The sequence below is a fragment of the Octopus sinensis genome, linkage group LG3 (assembly GCF_006345805.1).
Source record: "Octopus sinensis linkage group LG3, ASM634580v1, whole genome shotgun sequence".
Taxonomy (NCBI): domain Eukaryota; kingdom Metazoa; phylum Mollusca; class Cephalopoda; order Octopoda; family Octopodidae; genus Octopus; species Octopus sinensis.
Window position 1 is genome coordinate 64183400 of NC_042999.1, and position 20000 is coordinate 64203399.

General features: G+C 38.2%; 1 protein-coding gene across 2 annotated transcripts in view; it reads left to right on the forward strand.

Annotated features, from left to right (window-relative positions):
* Positions 1 to 20000, forward strand: part of LOC115209608 (mannan-binding lectin serine protease 1-like) — a 159370-nt gene that overhangs the window by 103944 nt on the left and 35426 nt on the right. For both annotated transcript variants that reach the window (XM_029778048.2, XM_036501048.1), the window contains exons 4-6: positions 13651 to 13766; positions 16011 to 16116; positions 19483 to 19686. In XM_029778048.2, the coding sequence (XP_029633908.1) occupies positions 13651 to 13766; positions 16011 to 16116; positions 19483 to 19686 (426 nt within the window). The remainder of the gene's footprint in view (positions 1 to 13650; positions 13767 to 16010; positions 16117 to 19482; positions 19687 to 20000) is intronic.

A 20000-nucleotide genomic window follows, 5' to 3' on the forward strand; every position in this document is an offset into this window, starting at 1 on the left:
TCTTGGCATACCTGTAGAAAGCTCTGGGGTTAGATTTTATGTTTTCTATAGCCCAGGCTTCTTTGTCTGCTCTTTCTTTTTCATGGGAGAGTTGCAGACATTTTTCGATTTCCAACAGTTTTATTTTTAGGCGGGACTTTTCACTGCTTTCAATCTGTTTGTTTAGGCGATTTGAAAATTTCGTACGCCGTCTCATTAAAATTTTCCTCTCTCTGGGGATTTTGTTCTTGTGTACAGTGGCCTTTCTCTCTGGGACACATTTGTAGCATATGGCTTGCATTACAGACATGAATTGTTGAAGTTTCACGTCGATGTCTGGCGAGGAGAGACATTTAGGCCAGTTTTGTTTGAGGATCTCTTTCTCAATTTGTTTCCAGTTTGCCTTATGGTAGTTCAAGCTGGAAAGATTTTGAGGGTTTCTTGGGCTGCATGTCCGTGCTCTCTTTTGGCCCGTACATGGTCAGCTCTATCATGTTGTGATCCGAGAGTAGTGTCGGTGTCACTTTCACATTATGGATGAGATCCATGTCATTTGTGAAGCAGAGATCCAGTGTGTTACCTGCCCTGGTTGGTTGGAGTATTACCTGCTCCATGTACAGGGTGTTGATGAGGTTCAGGAGGGACCTCGCCTGTCCTCGTTCACATCTTGTCATTCCTGGGAGAGAAAGGCCCTCGGGCCATCTGACATTGGGCAGATTGAAGTCTCCCATAAGAAGCACACCTATGTGTTGTTCTAATGTGGTTAGAATTTCTTCTATTTTTATAAGGCAGTCTTCAAACTTGCCCACATGGCTTGGGGCATCTGGAGGGCGATATGTAGCACACACAACTACATCAAGTTGCCTAATATGTACAATTAGTGTGTCACACACCGAGTTTGAGTATGACAAGAGGACCTGGGGTGTGAGGTCCTCACGGATGTACATAGCAACACCTCCATGACTCCTTTCTTTCCTGTCGGTCCGTAGTACAGCATACTGTGGTATGTGTAACTCCGCATCTGCTATGTCCGGTTTCAGGTGCGTTTCTGTAAGTGCTATGCATAAGGCTTGATTGCATGCAACAAAGTCTCTCAGGAACGGGATCTTTGTCCTGTTACTGAGTGTTTGCAGTCCTCTGATGTTCAGTAGGAGTATCGAGGTGAGGTGTACGTTGTTGCCGGCGGTGTCCATCCTGTGTCTGTTTGCTGTGGTGGTCTGGTATATAGTGGGTAGTCCCACCTGCGGGCTTGGGTTTGATGAAGCCAGGTCAGCTGCTGTACAATCTTTTGTGCCATGCACAAAAAAGATTGTTGCTCAGCAGCTGCTCTTTCGACAACATCATGTTGGCTGTTTGTGGCGCGCACAACATCTGCGTACCTCCGCTTTGGGGCAGGTGGTGCGTGGTCCATCCCTTTTCTTTGTGTTGATGGTTTGTCCATCTGCCTCGTGTCTCTGTGGCAGGGTCCCCGATGTGCAAAGCGGCAGCCTGCACCTTCCTTTCCATGCCAGGAGGAACCTCTCAGGTAGAACATACACACCCGTGTGCGCTGTTTGGTTCCATCCTTTGCGGTTCCACTTCTATTTCTGGTTGTTTCACTCTTTGGTCCTGCTTGAGCTTTTTCTTCTTTTCCTTTAGCTCTTCCAGTCCTTTTAGTTCTTCTTCCTCCCTCTACCTCTTCACCGGGTTCTCCGTCTCCATGGCCCTTGCTGCCGGTTGGAGAACTTGCACCTGGGTTCACTTCCCGGGCAGGTTTCTCATTCAAAACCTCCTCCCGGGCGTCCACCAGGTGGGGGTGACTTCTTTCATCGTCTCCATTCTTGCCATCTTTGCTCCGCTCGTTCTCAAAGATGGCATCAAGTGCGCCAATGTGCGACCGTACAAGCGCATATGAGCGCACGAATTCCTGTCTCTTTCGCTCCATCTGAGCCGCTGTCCTCTTGTAGCCTCTGCTCTTCAGCGCAGCCGCAATCACCTCCCTAGGGCTATCTCCGCCGGCGCACTCCCATGCTCGTACGAATAAATCCAGCTCGTCACGTCTCCATGCTCTGGACATGCTGGATAATCCGTCTATCCGTTTATCTATCTAATTATGTTCGAGAGAAGACAGGAAGATATTAAGGCTAATTAGAAGATAGAGTACTTGAAAAAGAAATATTAACAATATTAAAGTTTGTGTAAAAACGTTATTTGGGTAAAAACGTTATTTAATCTTAAGGCTAATTAGGGGATAGAGTATCTGAAAATGTATTAGCAATATTAATATTATATTAGAGTGTGGATAAAAACGTTGTTTAATCTTAAGGCTAATTAGGAGATAGAGTATCTGAAAATATATTAGCAATATTAATATTATATTAGAGTGTGGGTAATATTAAACGTTATTTAATTTAATCTTAAGGCTAATTAGAAGACAGAGTATCTGAAAAATTATATATACAATATTAAGCAATATTAACCGTTATTTAATTTAATCTTAAGGCTAATTAGACGTTATTAATATTAAACGTTATTTAATTTAATCTTAAGGCTAATTAGAAGATAGAGTATCTGAAAATATATTATATTATATTAGAGTGTGGATAAAAACGTTATTTAATCTTAAGGCTAATCAGGAGATAGAGTATCTGAAAATATATTAGCAATGTTAATATTATATTAGAGTGTGGGTAATATTAAACGTTATTTAATTTAATCTTAAGGCTAATTAGAAGATAGAGTATCTGAAGAATTATTAACAATATTAAAACAATATTAAACGTTATTTAATTTAATCTTAAGGCTAATTAACAATAATTATTAACAATATTAACAATATTAAACGTTATTTAATTTAATCCTAAGGCTAATTAGACGTTTTTTAATATTAAACGTTATTTAATTTAATCTTAAGGCTAATTAGAAGATAGAGTATCTGAAAATTATTAACAATATTAAAACAATATTAAACGTTATTTAATTTAATCTTAAGGCTAATTAACAATAATTAAACAATTATTAAACGTTATTTAATTTAATCCTAAGGCTAATTTGACGGTATCAATATTAAACGTTATTTAATTTAATCTTAAGGCTAATTAAAGATAGAGTATCTGGAAAATTATTATATCGAGAACAGTTATTGAAAATGTAAACAAACAAAATGACGATCGCAACTTTAACTAAGATGTGGGCCTAAGTGAAAGATAAAATAGAATAAATAAATAAAATATGAAGTAGATGAAATGATACTTAATCCAACAATGTGGTCTGGATTATTTTTTTTTTGGTTTTACGGAATTTTTTTTCAGGAGAGATGCTTCTTTTTTCTTTCTTGCAGGAGATAACTTGATTCAGTTATTTTTGCACTATGTGCGTTTCGGCGAAAATGAAATTACTGTATTGTATATTTATATTTTATATATATTTTTTTTAATATTTTAAACCAAAGTGTTGTAGTGATCTCTGTGACTTAGATTTTACGTTTTGCAACTACAGTGGGTTATTTCGCCGTTCTATGCAAACTTTTTCACAGAGCAAAGGCAATCACGTCTTTCTCTGCTGAAAACGGAACCGGATATCTATCTATCTATATATATATATATTATATATATATACATATATAGGGAAAGTTTACGAAAAAAACAAAAGACGAAGACAGGTGGTGTACAAAACAAACAGATGTATTAGTATAACGCTCAGGAATAGAAAAAGTCTTTCTCCTTTCGAGCCTACGCTCTTCTACAGAAAGGGACACAGAAAAAACAAGGAGAGAAACGGCCTGTCCTCGTTGTCGAGGATATTTGCAAGATATGCATAAATATTCGTTGTTGTTGACGTTTCCAACTTTCATGAAGGCAGCTTGTCATGTTTGAGATGAATCTTTGGTCACAGAGACGACACTGAAGTTTCGAAGTCGACCTGTACTCTTCCCTTCTGGCTTTCCGACAGTTTATGTTGTATCTAATGCATTAAATACTTCTAGATTAATACGCGTTGAAATAATTCACTCAATCACACGCAAGTAGACACTAACACAGAAGCAGATACTCACACACGCTTTTAATTCTCTTCATGTAAGCAAGATATAAAGATAGAGCGGATCGGAAGAGGAGACAGAATGGGGCGGAGAGAGAGACAGAGAGAAAGAGAAAGGTGCGGGAATGTGTGTGTGCGTGAGTGTGTGTACATGTCTGTATAGGGTGCCCCTTGTGTATGTGTGAATTAATGTCTCTTTTCTACTTTAAAAATGACAAATGATCTGATTACGAATGATTCATATATTGTAGAAAAACACACTTATACGCATATATATACATGCATAGATACATGTATATATACATACGTATACACACGCATACATATATACATACACACACACATACATACATACGTACACACACACATGCACATACACATACAGTTGGTCTTAAGAATATTTTCAGTTGATATAGGAATGGAATCTGGCCAAAAGAATTCTTTATATTTGATAAGTTGCTTGAAACCTGAGACTTTTCTTCTTCCTCGCGACAGACCAATTTATTCCACAATTAAGCTGTTTAAAAACATTTCTTTACATCAATGGTTTCCCTCGTTTCGCTCGAGGAGAACTACAATGGCCTTGGCAATAACGAAAATACTTCACACAAAGATGCTCTGAATACATATAAATCGAACAGAGAGCCAGTAATTATCCTATTATATCAAGACAAGGGCCACCGTGTTAGATTTAGCAGAGTAGAACAAGACTACATTCGTGTCCTAGGATACAAGAAGTCGTGATCCTCCTCAAAATTTAAGGGTGTTGAGCTTTATTTTCTTATTAGGATGAGGTTCAGCAGTCTCAGGGACTCCTCCTTGGCCATCCAGGTCTCGAAACTATGTACCGGAATGAAACCTCATCCACATGTGGGCCTTGGTTATGACAATATCCCACGGTGCATTTTTACTTCTAGGACCGCTACCAACATTAGGAATGTTCGTCTAATTTAAAGAGGATATACATGCTGTTGATATAAAAGCTGCAAGAGCCTAACACTGACTGGAAGCTTCTACAGATACAATAATATCAACTGACTTTTGTACTGAAGGTTGTACTTAAACCACACCACCAAAATGCGACTTAATATGGCGATTATGTCGTCTATAAGAGGAAAATATTACGCAGACATAGCTTTATGGTTAAGAAGTTCGCCTCGTAACCACTTGGTTCCTAGTTCAGTTCCTCCGTACAGCACCTTAGACAAGTGTCTTTTACTATAATCCCGGGCCGACCAACGACTTGTGAGTGAATTCGGTCGATGAAATCTATGTTGAAGCCTGTTATTAGTGGGTGGGTGTTTGTACCCACACCGCCTAATAACTAATGTTGCTTTCTTTATGCCCCTATTACCGAGCGGTTTGCCCCAAGAGATCCAAAGAATAAGTACCATAATTAAAAAGTGCCGGGGTCCATTTGTTCGATTAAACCCTTCAAAATGGTGCCATAGTGTGGTTAGGGCTGGTGCTAGGAAATGCAGGACCCAATTAGAGAATTGCCAGTGTAGCCCTCTACTCTACGAAAGCTGAAGGTTGATGGTTTATGCTTTGTGTACTACTCCATAGAGATATACTAAAAATTCATCAAAGGGTCCTCCGCTCGAACCCTCTCTTGGCGCGGGGTCCAATTTTAACAAATTTGTCTGATTGGCTTAAAACCGTCCTTCAGTGTAGTCACAGTTCAGTCACTGAAACAAATAAAAGTGATTAAGAATGTTATTAGCAGCTTCCCAAAATATCGTTAAGATACCGATTTTTGACTTTGCCTTTGTCTGTCCTTGTTTGTCCTCTATGTGTTTAGCCCCTTGTGGGTAGTAAAGAAATAGGCATTTCGTCTGCCGTTACGTTCTGAGTTCAAATTCCGCCGAGGTCGACTTCGCTTTTCATACTTTCGGGGTCGATGAATTACGTACCAGTTACGCACTGAGGTCGATGTTATTTGGCTTAATCCTTTTGTCTGTGTTTTTTTGTCACCTCTATGTTTAGCCCCTTGTGGGCAATAAAGAAATAAGCAAACAGGCAGATCTCCATACAGCTGTTTCTTGATAGGATGAGTTCTCCAAGATATGTTTAAGACTGCATTCAACATTTAGATGTAAGTTCAATCTAGCATGGATTCTAGGTTTTTGCTAAGCGTTCAGCCTGTAGCTCCATATAAAAGGACTGATTTTATCGTTGCGCGGAAGAAAAGGTTCCTTTTTAGGTTGTCTGACAGGGTACTTATACATTCAAAATACATATGTATATGTCGATTATATCAAATACAAGCGAAAAATATTACATATGATCAATATTTCTCAACCAAATGTAATTAAGGTACTAACCTACCAATATGGTATAATGTCGTGTCGCTAAAACAAAATACAATACCATCCTTAGAATACGTAAGTATGTGTGTGTGGTGTGTGTGTGTGTGTGATGTTAAGAACGAATATGTTTCAACACGAGGAATATTGATGGAACATTACTATCAAAACTTCCGTTAAATGCAAAGGCAACACATTTGAAATAGCTATTTGAGATAGAGAAAGGAAAAAAAAAATATATATATATATACACATGTACTGCTACAGATATCAGCAGCCCTGCGGATGTGACCATTTTCAAAACCAGTGAGAAACCAACAGCTTCTTTACGCCGCTCATATATTTATATTTATACTCAAAATCTTTTGTCTATTTAGTTATGGTACTATGTATGTATGTATGTATGTATGTATGTATGTATGTATGTATGTATGTATGTATGCATGCATGCATGCATGCATGCATGCATACATACATACATACATACATACATACATACACACACACACACATACATACATACATACATACATACATACATACATACATACATACATACATACATACATAAACATCTGTACAAGGAATATTCGTGGAGCATTCCCATCAAAAATTCTATCGAGTGCAAACATAAGAGGCCGGATATCGTTGTCAGGGTAAGACAAGAAAAGTATGTACCGTCATAGAGGTCAGCTACCCTACGGATGTGAATATCTGTTAGAAAATCAAAGAGAAAGAGGGTAACCACGGTCAATTACTTTGAAACATTCAGCTTCTATACCCAGATTATCTCTCTATATATAAACGGCAGTTTGTCTGTCTGTGTGGCTGTCAGGTTGTACCCTCACCCTGACTACGGCTTTCAACCGATTCTGATGAAACTTGACACACACATAGCCCAATGTCATAATTCAAAACTAACGCAGCGAAAATTTTGAAAAGTTCCCCCAGTTCTGAAAAAAAATCGATAAATTCGACATGGGGTCGAGAATCTAAGCTTTTTATATGCAACACATTTTCTGTCGGGAGACAGCTAGGAACATCGTATACATAGAAGTATTCAAGTGAAGAGAAGACATTGCAACCTACACATGCACCTTCGTTCCCTAGAGGGAAATAACTAGATTGGGATTAGTCGTTGCCTACTAGGGGCTCTTACATACCCGGGCAACGCCGGGCTATGCTGCTAGTAACTTCATATTTGTAACAATAATAATTGATACACTTGGCTTTGTGAGTAAATGTCTAAGAAAACCAACTAACTTGCACATTACAAATACAACCTGAAAGCGGAGCAATAAAAATACGCAAGTCTTAAGATGGGGCTGTGTGACATTGCTTTTGTTGTCCACATAGCAACGACGAAAAAAACCCAGCTCTTAAAGGAAGACTTCAACTAATTAAAATCTAGATGACTCACATACATATTCATACAGACGATGATTCGTATACATATTCATACACATTCATAGAGACGATGATAGCACAAAAATTTATAAGACCTTAAAATTTAGAGGATGAAAGATTACGCAAAATATCATACACGCGCACACACACACACACGTCATATCTATCTATCTATCTATCTATCTATCTATCTATCTATCTATCTATCTATCTATCTATCTATCTATCTATATATATATATATGTATATACATGCGTATATGCTACTGTTTGCCGTTACGTGATGTTAACCATCTTGTAACATAAAGTTAATTGATCATTCATTTTATTTTAATCAAAAAACGTTAGCACGCCGGGTAAAAAATCCTTAGCGGTATTTTGCCCATCGCTACGTCCTGAGTTCAAATTCCGCCGAAGTTGACAGATTAAGTACCACACACACACACACACACACATACACACACACACACACACACACACACACACAAATTCAGTCGAAGTCGACTTTGCTTTTTATCCTTTCGGGTTCTGTAAAATAAGCACTTAAGTACTTGGGTTGATATAATCAAATAGCCCCTCTCCCCAAATTTCAGATCTTGTGCCTGTAGTAAGAAGAATTATAGGTCTTGTTAAAACGGCGAGATGGCAGAATCCTTAGCACACTGGACAAAATGCTTAACAGCAAAGTATTTTGTCTATCCTCACGCTCTGAGTTCAAATTCCACTGAGGTCATCCTCGCCTGTCATCCTTTCGGTATCGATAAAATAAGTACCAGTTGAATACTGGGGTTTATATAATTGATTAGCGCCTCCCATAAAATTTCAGGTCTTGTTCCGATAGTAGATAGAAAGAATTATTGGTCTTGTTCCATTAAGAGGGACCCGAGGCTAATAATCAACAACGATATAAGATCTACAATCCCCACCCTCACAACAGTCATCATAGCCGACATCATCATCACACCACCATTATATCTACTAACGTTTTTATCACTACCAACGCCCTAACATTACCACCACCACCACCATCGCCACCATCACCACACAATTGTCCCCATAATCTCCATCACTATCGTTGCCATCACTACCACCACCATCGTCACCAGTATCTCGATTATCATCAGTGCTACCACCAACACCACCACCACTACCGCTGCCGCAACAGTTACCAAAATCGCCATCACCAATTACAGTTACTACAGCGTCATCACTATAACAATTGCCATCATTACCACCACCGCCACCACCACCACCGCCGCCACCACCACCACCACCACCACCACAACAAAGACAACAGTAGCAGTTACTATAATCGCCATCACCATCACCATCGCCACCAAAACAGTTACCAGAAGTCCACAAGTGCCATAACTGAGCTATTTCCGGTTTCTCGCCAAGAAAGGGGAAAATACTTAAGAACCGTTTTTATTGTATTTCTGCCCCCTAACCTCCGCCTTCGCCGCCCCCCAACCACCACTTCTCCTTGTCTGGGTGCTAAAGATGGTGGTGGAAAGACAATAGACAATGTGGGTGATGTGATGAAGTAAGCTTGGTATTGATGTTGTTATTGTTGTTGTTGTTATTGTCGGGGTGTGAGAGTCGTTGGTGGGTTTTAGGATTAGGGGTGGTACAGAGGTGATGACTAATGTGATAGGAGTTAGGAGTGGAGCGGCGGGGAGGAGTGATAAGGCAGTGGAAGTATTGTGTGTTGGTATGATTGGAAGGGTGGTGGAAGTAGGTAGCTAATATTAGTGATGGTTTTGGTGGTGGTGACAGTGCTGTTGGTGGTGGTGGTGGTGGTGGTGGATGTCGTGATGGCGTGTTAGTGGGAAATCCAAAATAACCGTCCTGATTGATCTTAGACGACTTAAGTTCAGAGCTAAATTCAAGGGTCCGTTAACCAGGGTCTAGTACATACCCAGAAACATTCGACTTTGAAGCTATTATTGTTATTAATGGTTATCGCCAAGCTAATATGGCAGTCCAGAAATATAGGACGAATGCTGCCGTTGATTAGCTCCAAGAGGCCATCGCCTCTAGCTAGTTATGTGACACACGAACCTGTGTCCATTATAACCTTCGAACAAGGGAGGTCTCTTGGAGCTAATCAACGGCAGCATTCGTCCTATTTTTCTGGACTGCCATATTAGCTTGGCGATAACTATTAATATCCAGTACCGCTGCCGTAGTCTCCTTTAGAGAGACTTAGAAATAATAATGTTTCTATATTATTGTTATTGATGTTGTTTAGCTGCTGGTCAGCACTGATCCATGCGTGAATGTGTGTGTGTGTGTTTTCTCTTCGGTACAACGAGACTATATTATCCAACGTCTCCTTTTCCAAGACAGTAAGGCGTAGTTAAATGAAGATTTGGTTCCTACACCTAACAGATCGAGTTATCATATCGAAGCTTTCTTGAAGTTTCGTATATCTTTTATCTTTCTATCTTTTGCTTGTTTCAGTCGTTAGATTGCAGCCAGGCTGGGGCACCACCTTAAAGTACCTTTAGTCGAACGAATTCACCCCAGTACTTATTTCTTGTTAAGTCTGGAACTTATTCTATCGGTGCTTTTTGCCGAACTGCTAAGTTACGATGACGTAAACGCAGCAACATCGGCACCGGTGATCAAGCAGTAGTGGGAGACAAACATAGACACGAAGACACACACACACGCACACACACATGCGCGCGCGTGCACACACACACACACATGCGCGCACACACACATGTGCGCGCGTGCACACACACACATTACTCTTTACTCCCTCTTTTACTCTTTTACTTGTTTCCGTCATTTGATTGCGGTCATGCTGGAGCACCGCCTTTAGTCGAGCAAATCGACCCCAGGACTTATTCCTTGTAAGCCTAGTACTTATTCTATCGGTCTCTTTTCCCGAACCGCTAAGTTACAGGAACGCAAACACACCATCATCGGTTGACAAGCGATGTTGGGAGGGGGGACAAACACAGACACACAAACATATATATACATATTCACAACGGGCTTCTTTCAGTTTCCGTCTATCAAATCCAATCACAAGGCTTTGATCAGTTCGAGGCTATAGTGGAAGACAATTGCCCAAGGTGCCACGCAGTGGGACTGAACCCGGAACCATGTTGTTGGGAAGCAAGCCTCTTAATCACACAGCCACGTCTGCGCCTGTCTGTATATAAAAAATAAATAGGGATAAGTTGGCAGATCCTACAAGATCTGTTCATTCATCGCCATCATAGCTCTTCATGATGATGCTGAAAAAAGAGTTGTTCTCCTTTTTGACCCATTACAAGTAATCGTGGTATAAAACCAATTTTCTTATTATGATCCTGTTGTCTACATCGTTATTTGTGGCAAATTTCCTCCTCAACCCCAGGGCTTTCAACAAGACGAACTTAGAGATGGAAAATGGAGAATTGGGTGGGTGTAAGTCTTGTATCATTGCTACGTGCCACACTTTTAGATCTTGTGTTCTTCACATGCATCTTGCTTTCCATTCGTTATAAGAATCAAAAGGTTGAAACGAGTTCTAGGTTTGGAGGGAAGCGACTGATCAATAAATAGATTTAGAAGGACATCTCCATAGATTTTCTGAATAAGTGTTTCCGTCAGACTTTTCACCTGTTAGTGCTAGGTGATTTACTTGGCTTGAGTTGAAGATGCACTGAGTTAGGTTTTTTCAACGTTATTTTTTCCTCCGGTAGCATTGTTCACGCTGGCGTTAGTTTGATTGTTTCTTCCTGGCATTTGTCACAACGTCTCCAAATCTGAACAGGTACATTTTATATATAATCAAGGTAACACGCTTACTTTAGTAGATACCGGTCCTTTCAAATTATTCTGTAGAATCACACGAGCATCTTTATATAGGTTGCTGTATTCTTATTTTGATGATAAGAGGATGTGGTTGGTTGCATGGGCAATTAAAAATTACCTGGATACTGGAATTTTTCCTGATTCCGATTCTCCTTAATTATTTTATTCGCGTTACCAACTCTTGTGGCTGAACTATCACCACAGCCAACTTTGTGCAGTGAGGAAAAAAGGACAAAACGAATTGATTGAAAAAAATCACAACGGGAGGAAAACGAGCTGTAAGCATTGCATGTAAGTAAATAAGGGAAAAGGTACAAAATGAGAACGCAAATATAGATGAAGCAGCCGGGGAAATTTCCTTTCACACACACACACAGCAATGAATATCTCCTATAAGAAGTGAAACCAGTTTGTAAATATTTACTTTGGAATATATAATTTTGTACTTTCATAATTTTGTGCTTCCGAGTATTTAATAATATATTTTGAAATATTTCAAATGGAAAAAAAACCCCAATGTACTTTAGAATGCATAATCTTGAATAGATTAATTGTTATAATTTATTTGGGTTATAACATGTTTTGGAATATGTAATAATGTATTTTGAAAAAAATTGCCTGTGATATGCTTTTCAATACAAATAATTAATTGTATTTTCAAATGAACTAATTGTAATTATATATCTTGAAATTAATTAACTGTAAAATAAAAAGAATATTAATGTTTTTCTATGATGGATGAACTCTCCCGTCGAAGAGGACGTGTGAGCGTTCCGCTTTTTGCCCAATGATCAACACAAACAAATTGTTCGTAATGATCAACTGTTAGTGTTGCACATTAGCTCACTCTTTCCATCAAATCGACGTGGTCTGAAAAGGGTGCACTGTGTACCACGTGTCAGAAGTCGAAGTGATCGCAGGGCAATATGAGATAAAGTGACTTGCTCAACAACAAAACGCACCACCCGGTCTAGGAATTGAAACATCCTAACCACTAGGCCACGCACCCCAGTATTTTCTATACATACGTACATAAATACATAGATGTGTGTGTGTGTGTGTGTGTGTGTGTGTGTGTGTGTGTGTGTGTGTGTGTGTGTGTATCATGTGATCACTTGTCAACCAGACTATCGGATGTTTTTATACATCGCTGTTCTCAATGCACCTTGCTTAGTTTTAGTTTTTGAACGATGTGACCCCAGTGTCATGGCGAGCAGGCCTACATTTCCCTGATCGGAAGGGTAATTTGCCGTCGGGTCACCCATTTACAGCTGAGTTTACTGGAGCAACGTCAAATAAAGTGTCTTGCTTAAGAACACAACGAGCAACCTGTTTGGGAATAAAAGCTACGATCTCATAACCACGATGCCTCACGGGTACTAGGGCACGTAGTATTTGACAAGATGGATAGGCGATACATTTTCCACTTTAATAATTAGATATTTACGATTTGTACTGATACAATTTATAGAAAAACATCTAATGAATAAAAGTGGAAAAAAAATTATCAGAAAAGCTATTACTATTCATTTTTCAAATACATAAAAGTAAGGACTTTCTATTTCTAACTTTATATATATATATAAAATTAACAGAATGCGATAAAAATCCAAGATATGAAATAGTGAGTGAAGTGGGGGAATGAAAACAGACGTGAGATATGCAGGGATATTGCATATCTTCTCTAGAATAACTATTGCTTAACTATTTTCTCGCACCGTCTCCGATGAAGGGATATATAAAATATCCCGGAAACAGCTGTAAGACCTTTTCTTTATAAATGTTCTGAAATCTTTCACAGCCTTGGATTTTTATCTCATTCTGTTAACTTTTTATATATATGCGTGCTAATATATGACCTACGTTGGACTCCTCATTCACATAATCACCGAACCTGGAGCTTAACTATGGTTTGTCTATAACACTTATTCAGCATTACCTGACACCTTTGGGTATTCTTGACACCATTACCTCTCATAACCACAATATATATATATATATATATATATATATACATGTATACACGCGCGCACGTGTGTATATTGTATATGTATATATATTTATTCGCTTTATTGCTCATCAGATTTTTTTCTTATTGTCCTTTTCTTTTACATTCAACTATTTTTCAGGCTCTGGTCCAGTGGATTGGTGCAATCAAACTCGAATTGATGGTCCTGGTTTTTTGACTAGTCCTGGCTACCCAACACAACACCAATTTTCGGGTGACTGCTTTTACCATATAAAGGTTAATATGAGAGTATATATAATATATATACATATTATAAAATAAGCGAAGTTTCAGATTGGCTGGTGTTTTTCAGATCTCTTAATGCAACAGTTCCTAACTAATAGGTATGGATGTGTGGTTAAGAAACTGGCTTTGCAACCACGGGATTTCGGGTTCAATCCCACTATGCGGGCCTTGGACAAGCATCTCCCATAAGTTTGACCATATGAATGAATTTGATGGACAGAAACTGTGTAACCGCTCGTCATGTTATATATATATATATATATATATATATATATATATATATATATAGTGGGGTGTGTGTGTTATGCATGTGCTTGTATCTTTGTGACTGCGTGGCGTCACCTTTCCGCGCTGCCTCTCGACAACTAGTTTGGTTTGTTTACGTCCTTGTAACTTAGGGGTTCGGCATAAGAGACCGACAGGATAAATACAAGATCTAAAAAGGAATATGTAATGGGGTGAGTTTGTTTTACTAAACCATTTAAGGCGATGCCCCAGCATGGCTATAGTTCAATGACAAAACAGATGTAAGATATGACCATTGGGTGATATTTATGAACAAAATATGGTGATTTTCGTCGACAAAATATGCCTAGGCATAATAAAAGCCATAACAGGACGATCTTTATTGCAAAAATAAAGAAATAATTAAACTGATGAATATATCTCTAAGAACAACAATTAAATTTTAAAGAATAAACTTTCAGATAAATTAATTCTTACGTAAAAAGGTTTAACAGATGATCATGAGGCTTAACTAAGTTTCCAAATGAGTTATGGTGGTAGAAGAAAGAATGGTGATAGTGGCAATGATTTGAATATCAGATAATTAAGCTATAAGCTGTTTTACCCTGTGAGATTTAACTATACTTGAAGAGAGGTCTGTAGACTGAAGACGTGACCATATACACACACGCACACTTCACACAAGGACACATATGGAGACAAACACACTTAATCATGCACACACAAGGAGACAGAGGTACACACACGCACACATTCAAACACACACACACATACAAACACAAACATGCACACACAAACACATGAATATACAGAATACATACATACAAACATACACACATACATATACATATATATATGCATACATACATGCATAGAAACATACGTGTATGCGTACGCACACTGACCCACACACACGCGCACAAACAAAAGAACGCAACTCGGATAACAGACAGAGTCAATGACTATTGGAAAGGTTGCAAGATACAACGAAAATTTTAGAGAAAATAAATAAATAAATGAGTGGAGACTAAACCCGTGAGTGTGTTAACTAATAAGGCACTAAAAGAGAACGACTCTCCCCAGACACAACAGTATATATATATAGCGAGAAGTTGAAGTTATAAGAGATAATGGTGTCATTGAGACCTAAAGGTGTCAGGTAATGCTGAATAAGTGCTATAGACAGACCATAGTTAAGTTCCAGATTCGGTAATATTGCGAATAAAGGGTTCAACGTTGGTTCTATGTCAGCGTGTGTATATATGACTTTTTTGCATAATAAGATAAAAAACCAAGGCTGTGTAGATATTACAGCATTTATAGATAGAAGGTCTTACAGCTGTTTCTAGGAGATTTATTAATAATATCCCTTCATCGGAGACGGTGTGATAGGAAAGTTAAGTCATAGTTAGTTTAGATGTGATACAAAATAGAGAGTGAGGTGGAGGAAAGAAAATAGATGCAAGATATGTATGCGTATTGAAGTTGTAAATCCATTTTGTAGGCAATATTCCAATATCTTATGAGTAAAGTCCAAAAGTCCAACAGAGTTTAAAATGAGTCCTTCCAAATATAGTTTATAAGCAATGTAAGATTCCCTTATGAGTGAGTTCCAGCAGATTTTTAAACTTGGTCATTCCCAGTAGAGGTAATGATTAGACAATTTCTAAAGACAATATTCCTTTCTACTCCAGGCACAAAGCCCGAAATTTTTTTTTTTTTTTTTTTTTTTTGGTGGGGTGGGACAGTCGATTAGCTCGACCTCAGTACGCAACTGGTACTTAATCTATCGCCCCTGAAAGGATGAAAGGCAAAGTCGACCTCGGTGGAATTTGAACTCAGAACGTAAAGACAGACGTAATACAGCTAAGCATTTCGCCCGGCGTACTAACGTTTCTGCCAGCTCAACGCCTTTCCAAAAACAATATTATTCAATAAATTGATCATATTATTTCATTTTCTTCAAGCTTTCTCCTTTTATTTCTCCAGGCTCCAATTGGAAAGAGAATCAAACTCGAATTCTTGGATTTCGATCTTGAAGAAAACACTCGGTGTGCCTACAATTACCTGCAGATTGTCGACGGACCAGATTTATGTAAGTATCTCCAGCCTCGTTCTTGTTGTAGTTATAAAGTACAGTCGTACGTTTATGAAAGTGTACGACTTATTCCTATATATATATATTGAATAATATCGAATCTAGAGCTATGTGTGTGCGTGCGTATATGTGTGTGTGTGTGTGTGTGTGTGTGTGTGTGTGCGTGCATATACATATATATGTATATACAGATATATCTATCTCTGTATGGCTGTGTGGTAAGTAGCTTGCTCTCCAACCACATGGTTCCAGGTTCATTCCCACTGCGTGGCACCTTGGGCAAGTGCCTTCTACTATAGCCTCGGGCCGACCAAAGCCTTGTGAGTGGATTTGGTAGACGGAAACTGAAAGAAACCCGTCGTATATATGTATATATATATATGTGTGTGTATATGTTTGTGTGTCTGTGTTTGTCTCCCCAACATCGCTTGACAACCGATGGTGGTATGTTTGCGTCGCTGTAACTTAGCGGTTCGGCAAAAGAGACCGATAAAATAAGTACTAGGCTTCCAAAGAATAAGTCCTGGGGTCGATTTTCTCGACTAGAGGCGGTGCTCCAGCATGGCCGCAGTCAAATGACTGAAACATGTAGGAGAGTAAAAGAGAGTAAGAGTAAGAGTACACATGCACACACACATACACACACACACACACTAGTTTCATTCATTAACTGGTATGATGCTAGGGCGCGAAGATGCATTAAAAGTACATACGTTCACACACATACACACACATGATTTTGTGTGCGTGCGTGTGCGTACATGCGCGCGTGTGTGTGTGTACGTTTGTTTTTAACAAAAGCTGGAACCAAAAACTTAGCATAGACCTAGTTCCAAAACGCGTCTCTTGTGTGTAAAACCTTTACCCAGGTCTCCTGATACACAGTCTGTGCAAAAGTGCTGGCTACAATAATGACCTTTGCCCTTATTCTTAATTGAGAAAAAATGGTTGAGGGGGGTCGAAAATGAAAAAGAGAAAAGGAAGTATTTCTACCGTACATGTGTATTTGATCAAAGGGACAAGAGAGGAAACCAAGTTGGGGATAATAACAGTTGAAAGAGGTTGAGTGAGTGGATTAGGGGTTAACAGAATATTGTTGATATTAAATAACAAACGCAAACCATATGCTGCATAACTTCACAGAAATGTTTATATACACACAACTTTCTCCTTTCATTTTTTTTTCTCTGATTATGTGTGTGCGAGTGCGTTTCGATGAATTTGTGTTTCTGTGTGTGTGTGTGTGTATAGTATGTGAAAATATATTGTAGATGTATTTGCCTATATATACATATGTACACATGTATATGTGTGTGTGAGTGTGTAAACACGCATACGCGCGAATATACGAGTGTTTGTGTACGTACGTATGTACATACGTATATATATATATATATTATAATATATATATATATACGTATATATGTGTATATATATGTGTGTGTGTTATGTGAGTGTATGTATATATGTATTTGTTGTATTTGTGTGTCTATGCATATATTGTATATATGTACGTATGTATGTATGTATATATATATATATATATATATATATATATATATATATAATATATATATATATATAATGTATATATATATAATATATATATATAATATATATATATATATATATATGGGAAATCAATTATATATCGATGGATGATAAAAGGGAGTACGTCGGTAAACTAAGGATGATCAATGCGCATGCTATAAAATTCGCAAAGTGAATAATAAATAATTTAATTGAGAAAAAGAGAAGTCCAACCAATGTTACAAACATTTTCGTAAGCGAACGTCGTTTATTCCATATAGCATACAAAGTTACGCTATACATGCAATATACTATTCATTCATCTCCTCAGGCATCCTGATTTGAAATACACACACACACACACACACATGCATAGACACAGATCAAATAAGTTACAGTTCAAAAGACAGAACACTCAATATATGAAATGCAGAGTTAATTTACATAATTATATTATTACAAACCTTTATTATACCTTCTTTGGACATCTCTGTTGCGAACTTCTAACCACCATGAGATCTTCGCCACGTCTTGGCGTGATTCTGGATAGCAGCTGAAATGGATAATAGCGGATGTTTCTGTTAGATAGCAATGTGTGGAATATAGCCGCAGTCAAATTACTGAAACAAGTACAAGAGTAAAAGTATATCTATATATATAAAACTCTAGTTGTGTGAGTGTCTGTCCCCTTCGATTTAGATTCCTAACTCCTCCCACATTTTGCGGTGCAGTTTAACCAAATTCGGGTATCTTATAGTCGTGATTAATATCGAGCCCGTCTGACTATTAGCGCGCGTCAACGATGAGTCTACGATTTTAAAAATAATTTAACATCATTTTTTTATTCCATTTTAATGCATAAAATGCATCGTGTGTCGATGGCGGCGGAGTTGGCGTCCACGCTCACAGCTGCACCTGTTTGCTTCTCCCCCTTCCCTCCCTCGTGAAGCTGTGGGGAAGGGAGTGTAAAGAAATCAACGTCGTAATGCGTTGTGAAGGAAACCAGCGTTCTTTTAGAACAACGACTTCATGGCTTGAAGACACCAAAACAAAAATGGCTAAGAAAGCCTGAATTTATAAGGGAAGTAACTCCCTAAAAATGCTTATATAGTTATTTCCCTTACAAACCCGAGCATCGCCGGGCGATACTGCTAGTATAAATATATATATGTGTGTGTGTGTGTGTATGGGGTTGACTGCATAAATCAGGATGAAATCATTGAGACGTCCAGTGACAGAGGATGAATTTCTCATCATGTATACAAGTGTTGAATATCTCTGAGCTGACATTCAGGTATGCTCTCGGAATTCGAGAATTTTTGTGAAACAGCGTATTCTGTGTGGTGTGGAGGCTATATTTTCTGTCAGCATTCATGTAAAGTCTACACTTTTCTAGTTGGTATCGCCTACCGTCACATTCATACCTGAACCTGAGTATTAACATTTCGGTTGACAACTGAAGAAGAAGAATTAGGGTCCTTCAGTGTCTGTCCTACATGTACGTTTTTTTAGTATTTAATGCACTTTTCATTTATTGAGTAACTGAACGCCATGCATCCCGACTTTTGTTAAAAGTAAGTTCTTATATATATTTTTGCGACTCTGTCTTCTCTCTTTTTCGTCTTCATCTTCTCTTCTAGCATTTCAACTTCTCTTCCTCTCTATACACACATATACGCATCTACAATTACTCATATTTGAACGTATATGCACACAGACAAAGGCATCGTTACGTATGCAAGGACATTCCATTGTGATATATTAACATTCTACTTTAATTGAAACTTCAGTTTGATGTATTTGTTGCTTTAAAATGTATTCTTCTTCCACCAGATTGTCCTAGTATTGGAAGGTACTGCGGTAACCAAGTCCTGTCCTTCATTTACTCCAGCGGGTCTGATCTGTACCTTAGGTTTTCATCAATAAGCGGAATCTATACGAGCACCGGATTTCTAGCCCAATTCAGCTTCCATACATCGACCGTTACGGACCACACCAACCAGTCAGGATCAGATGATTACTTAGAAAAAGCTTTAGGTTAGTCTCCACAGAATCTATCTATCTATCTATCTATCTATCTATCTATCTATCTATCTATCTATCTATCTATCTATCTATCTATCTATCTATCTATCTATCTATCTATCATAAAAATACACACACACACACACACATATATATATATATAGTATACTACAGTTTTATATTTAAGAGATGAGGAATTATGTACATTATTTACATTCGACGGATATTTGTCCTCATCTTGTTTGTTGTTGACACAATGTTTCAGCTGATATACCTTCCAGCCTTCTTCAGGTGTCTTGGGGAAATTTCGAACCTGGGTTCTCATC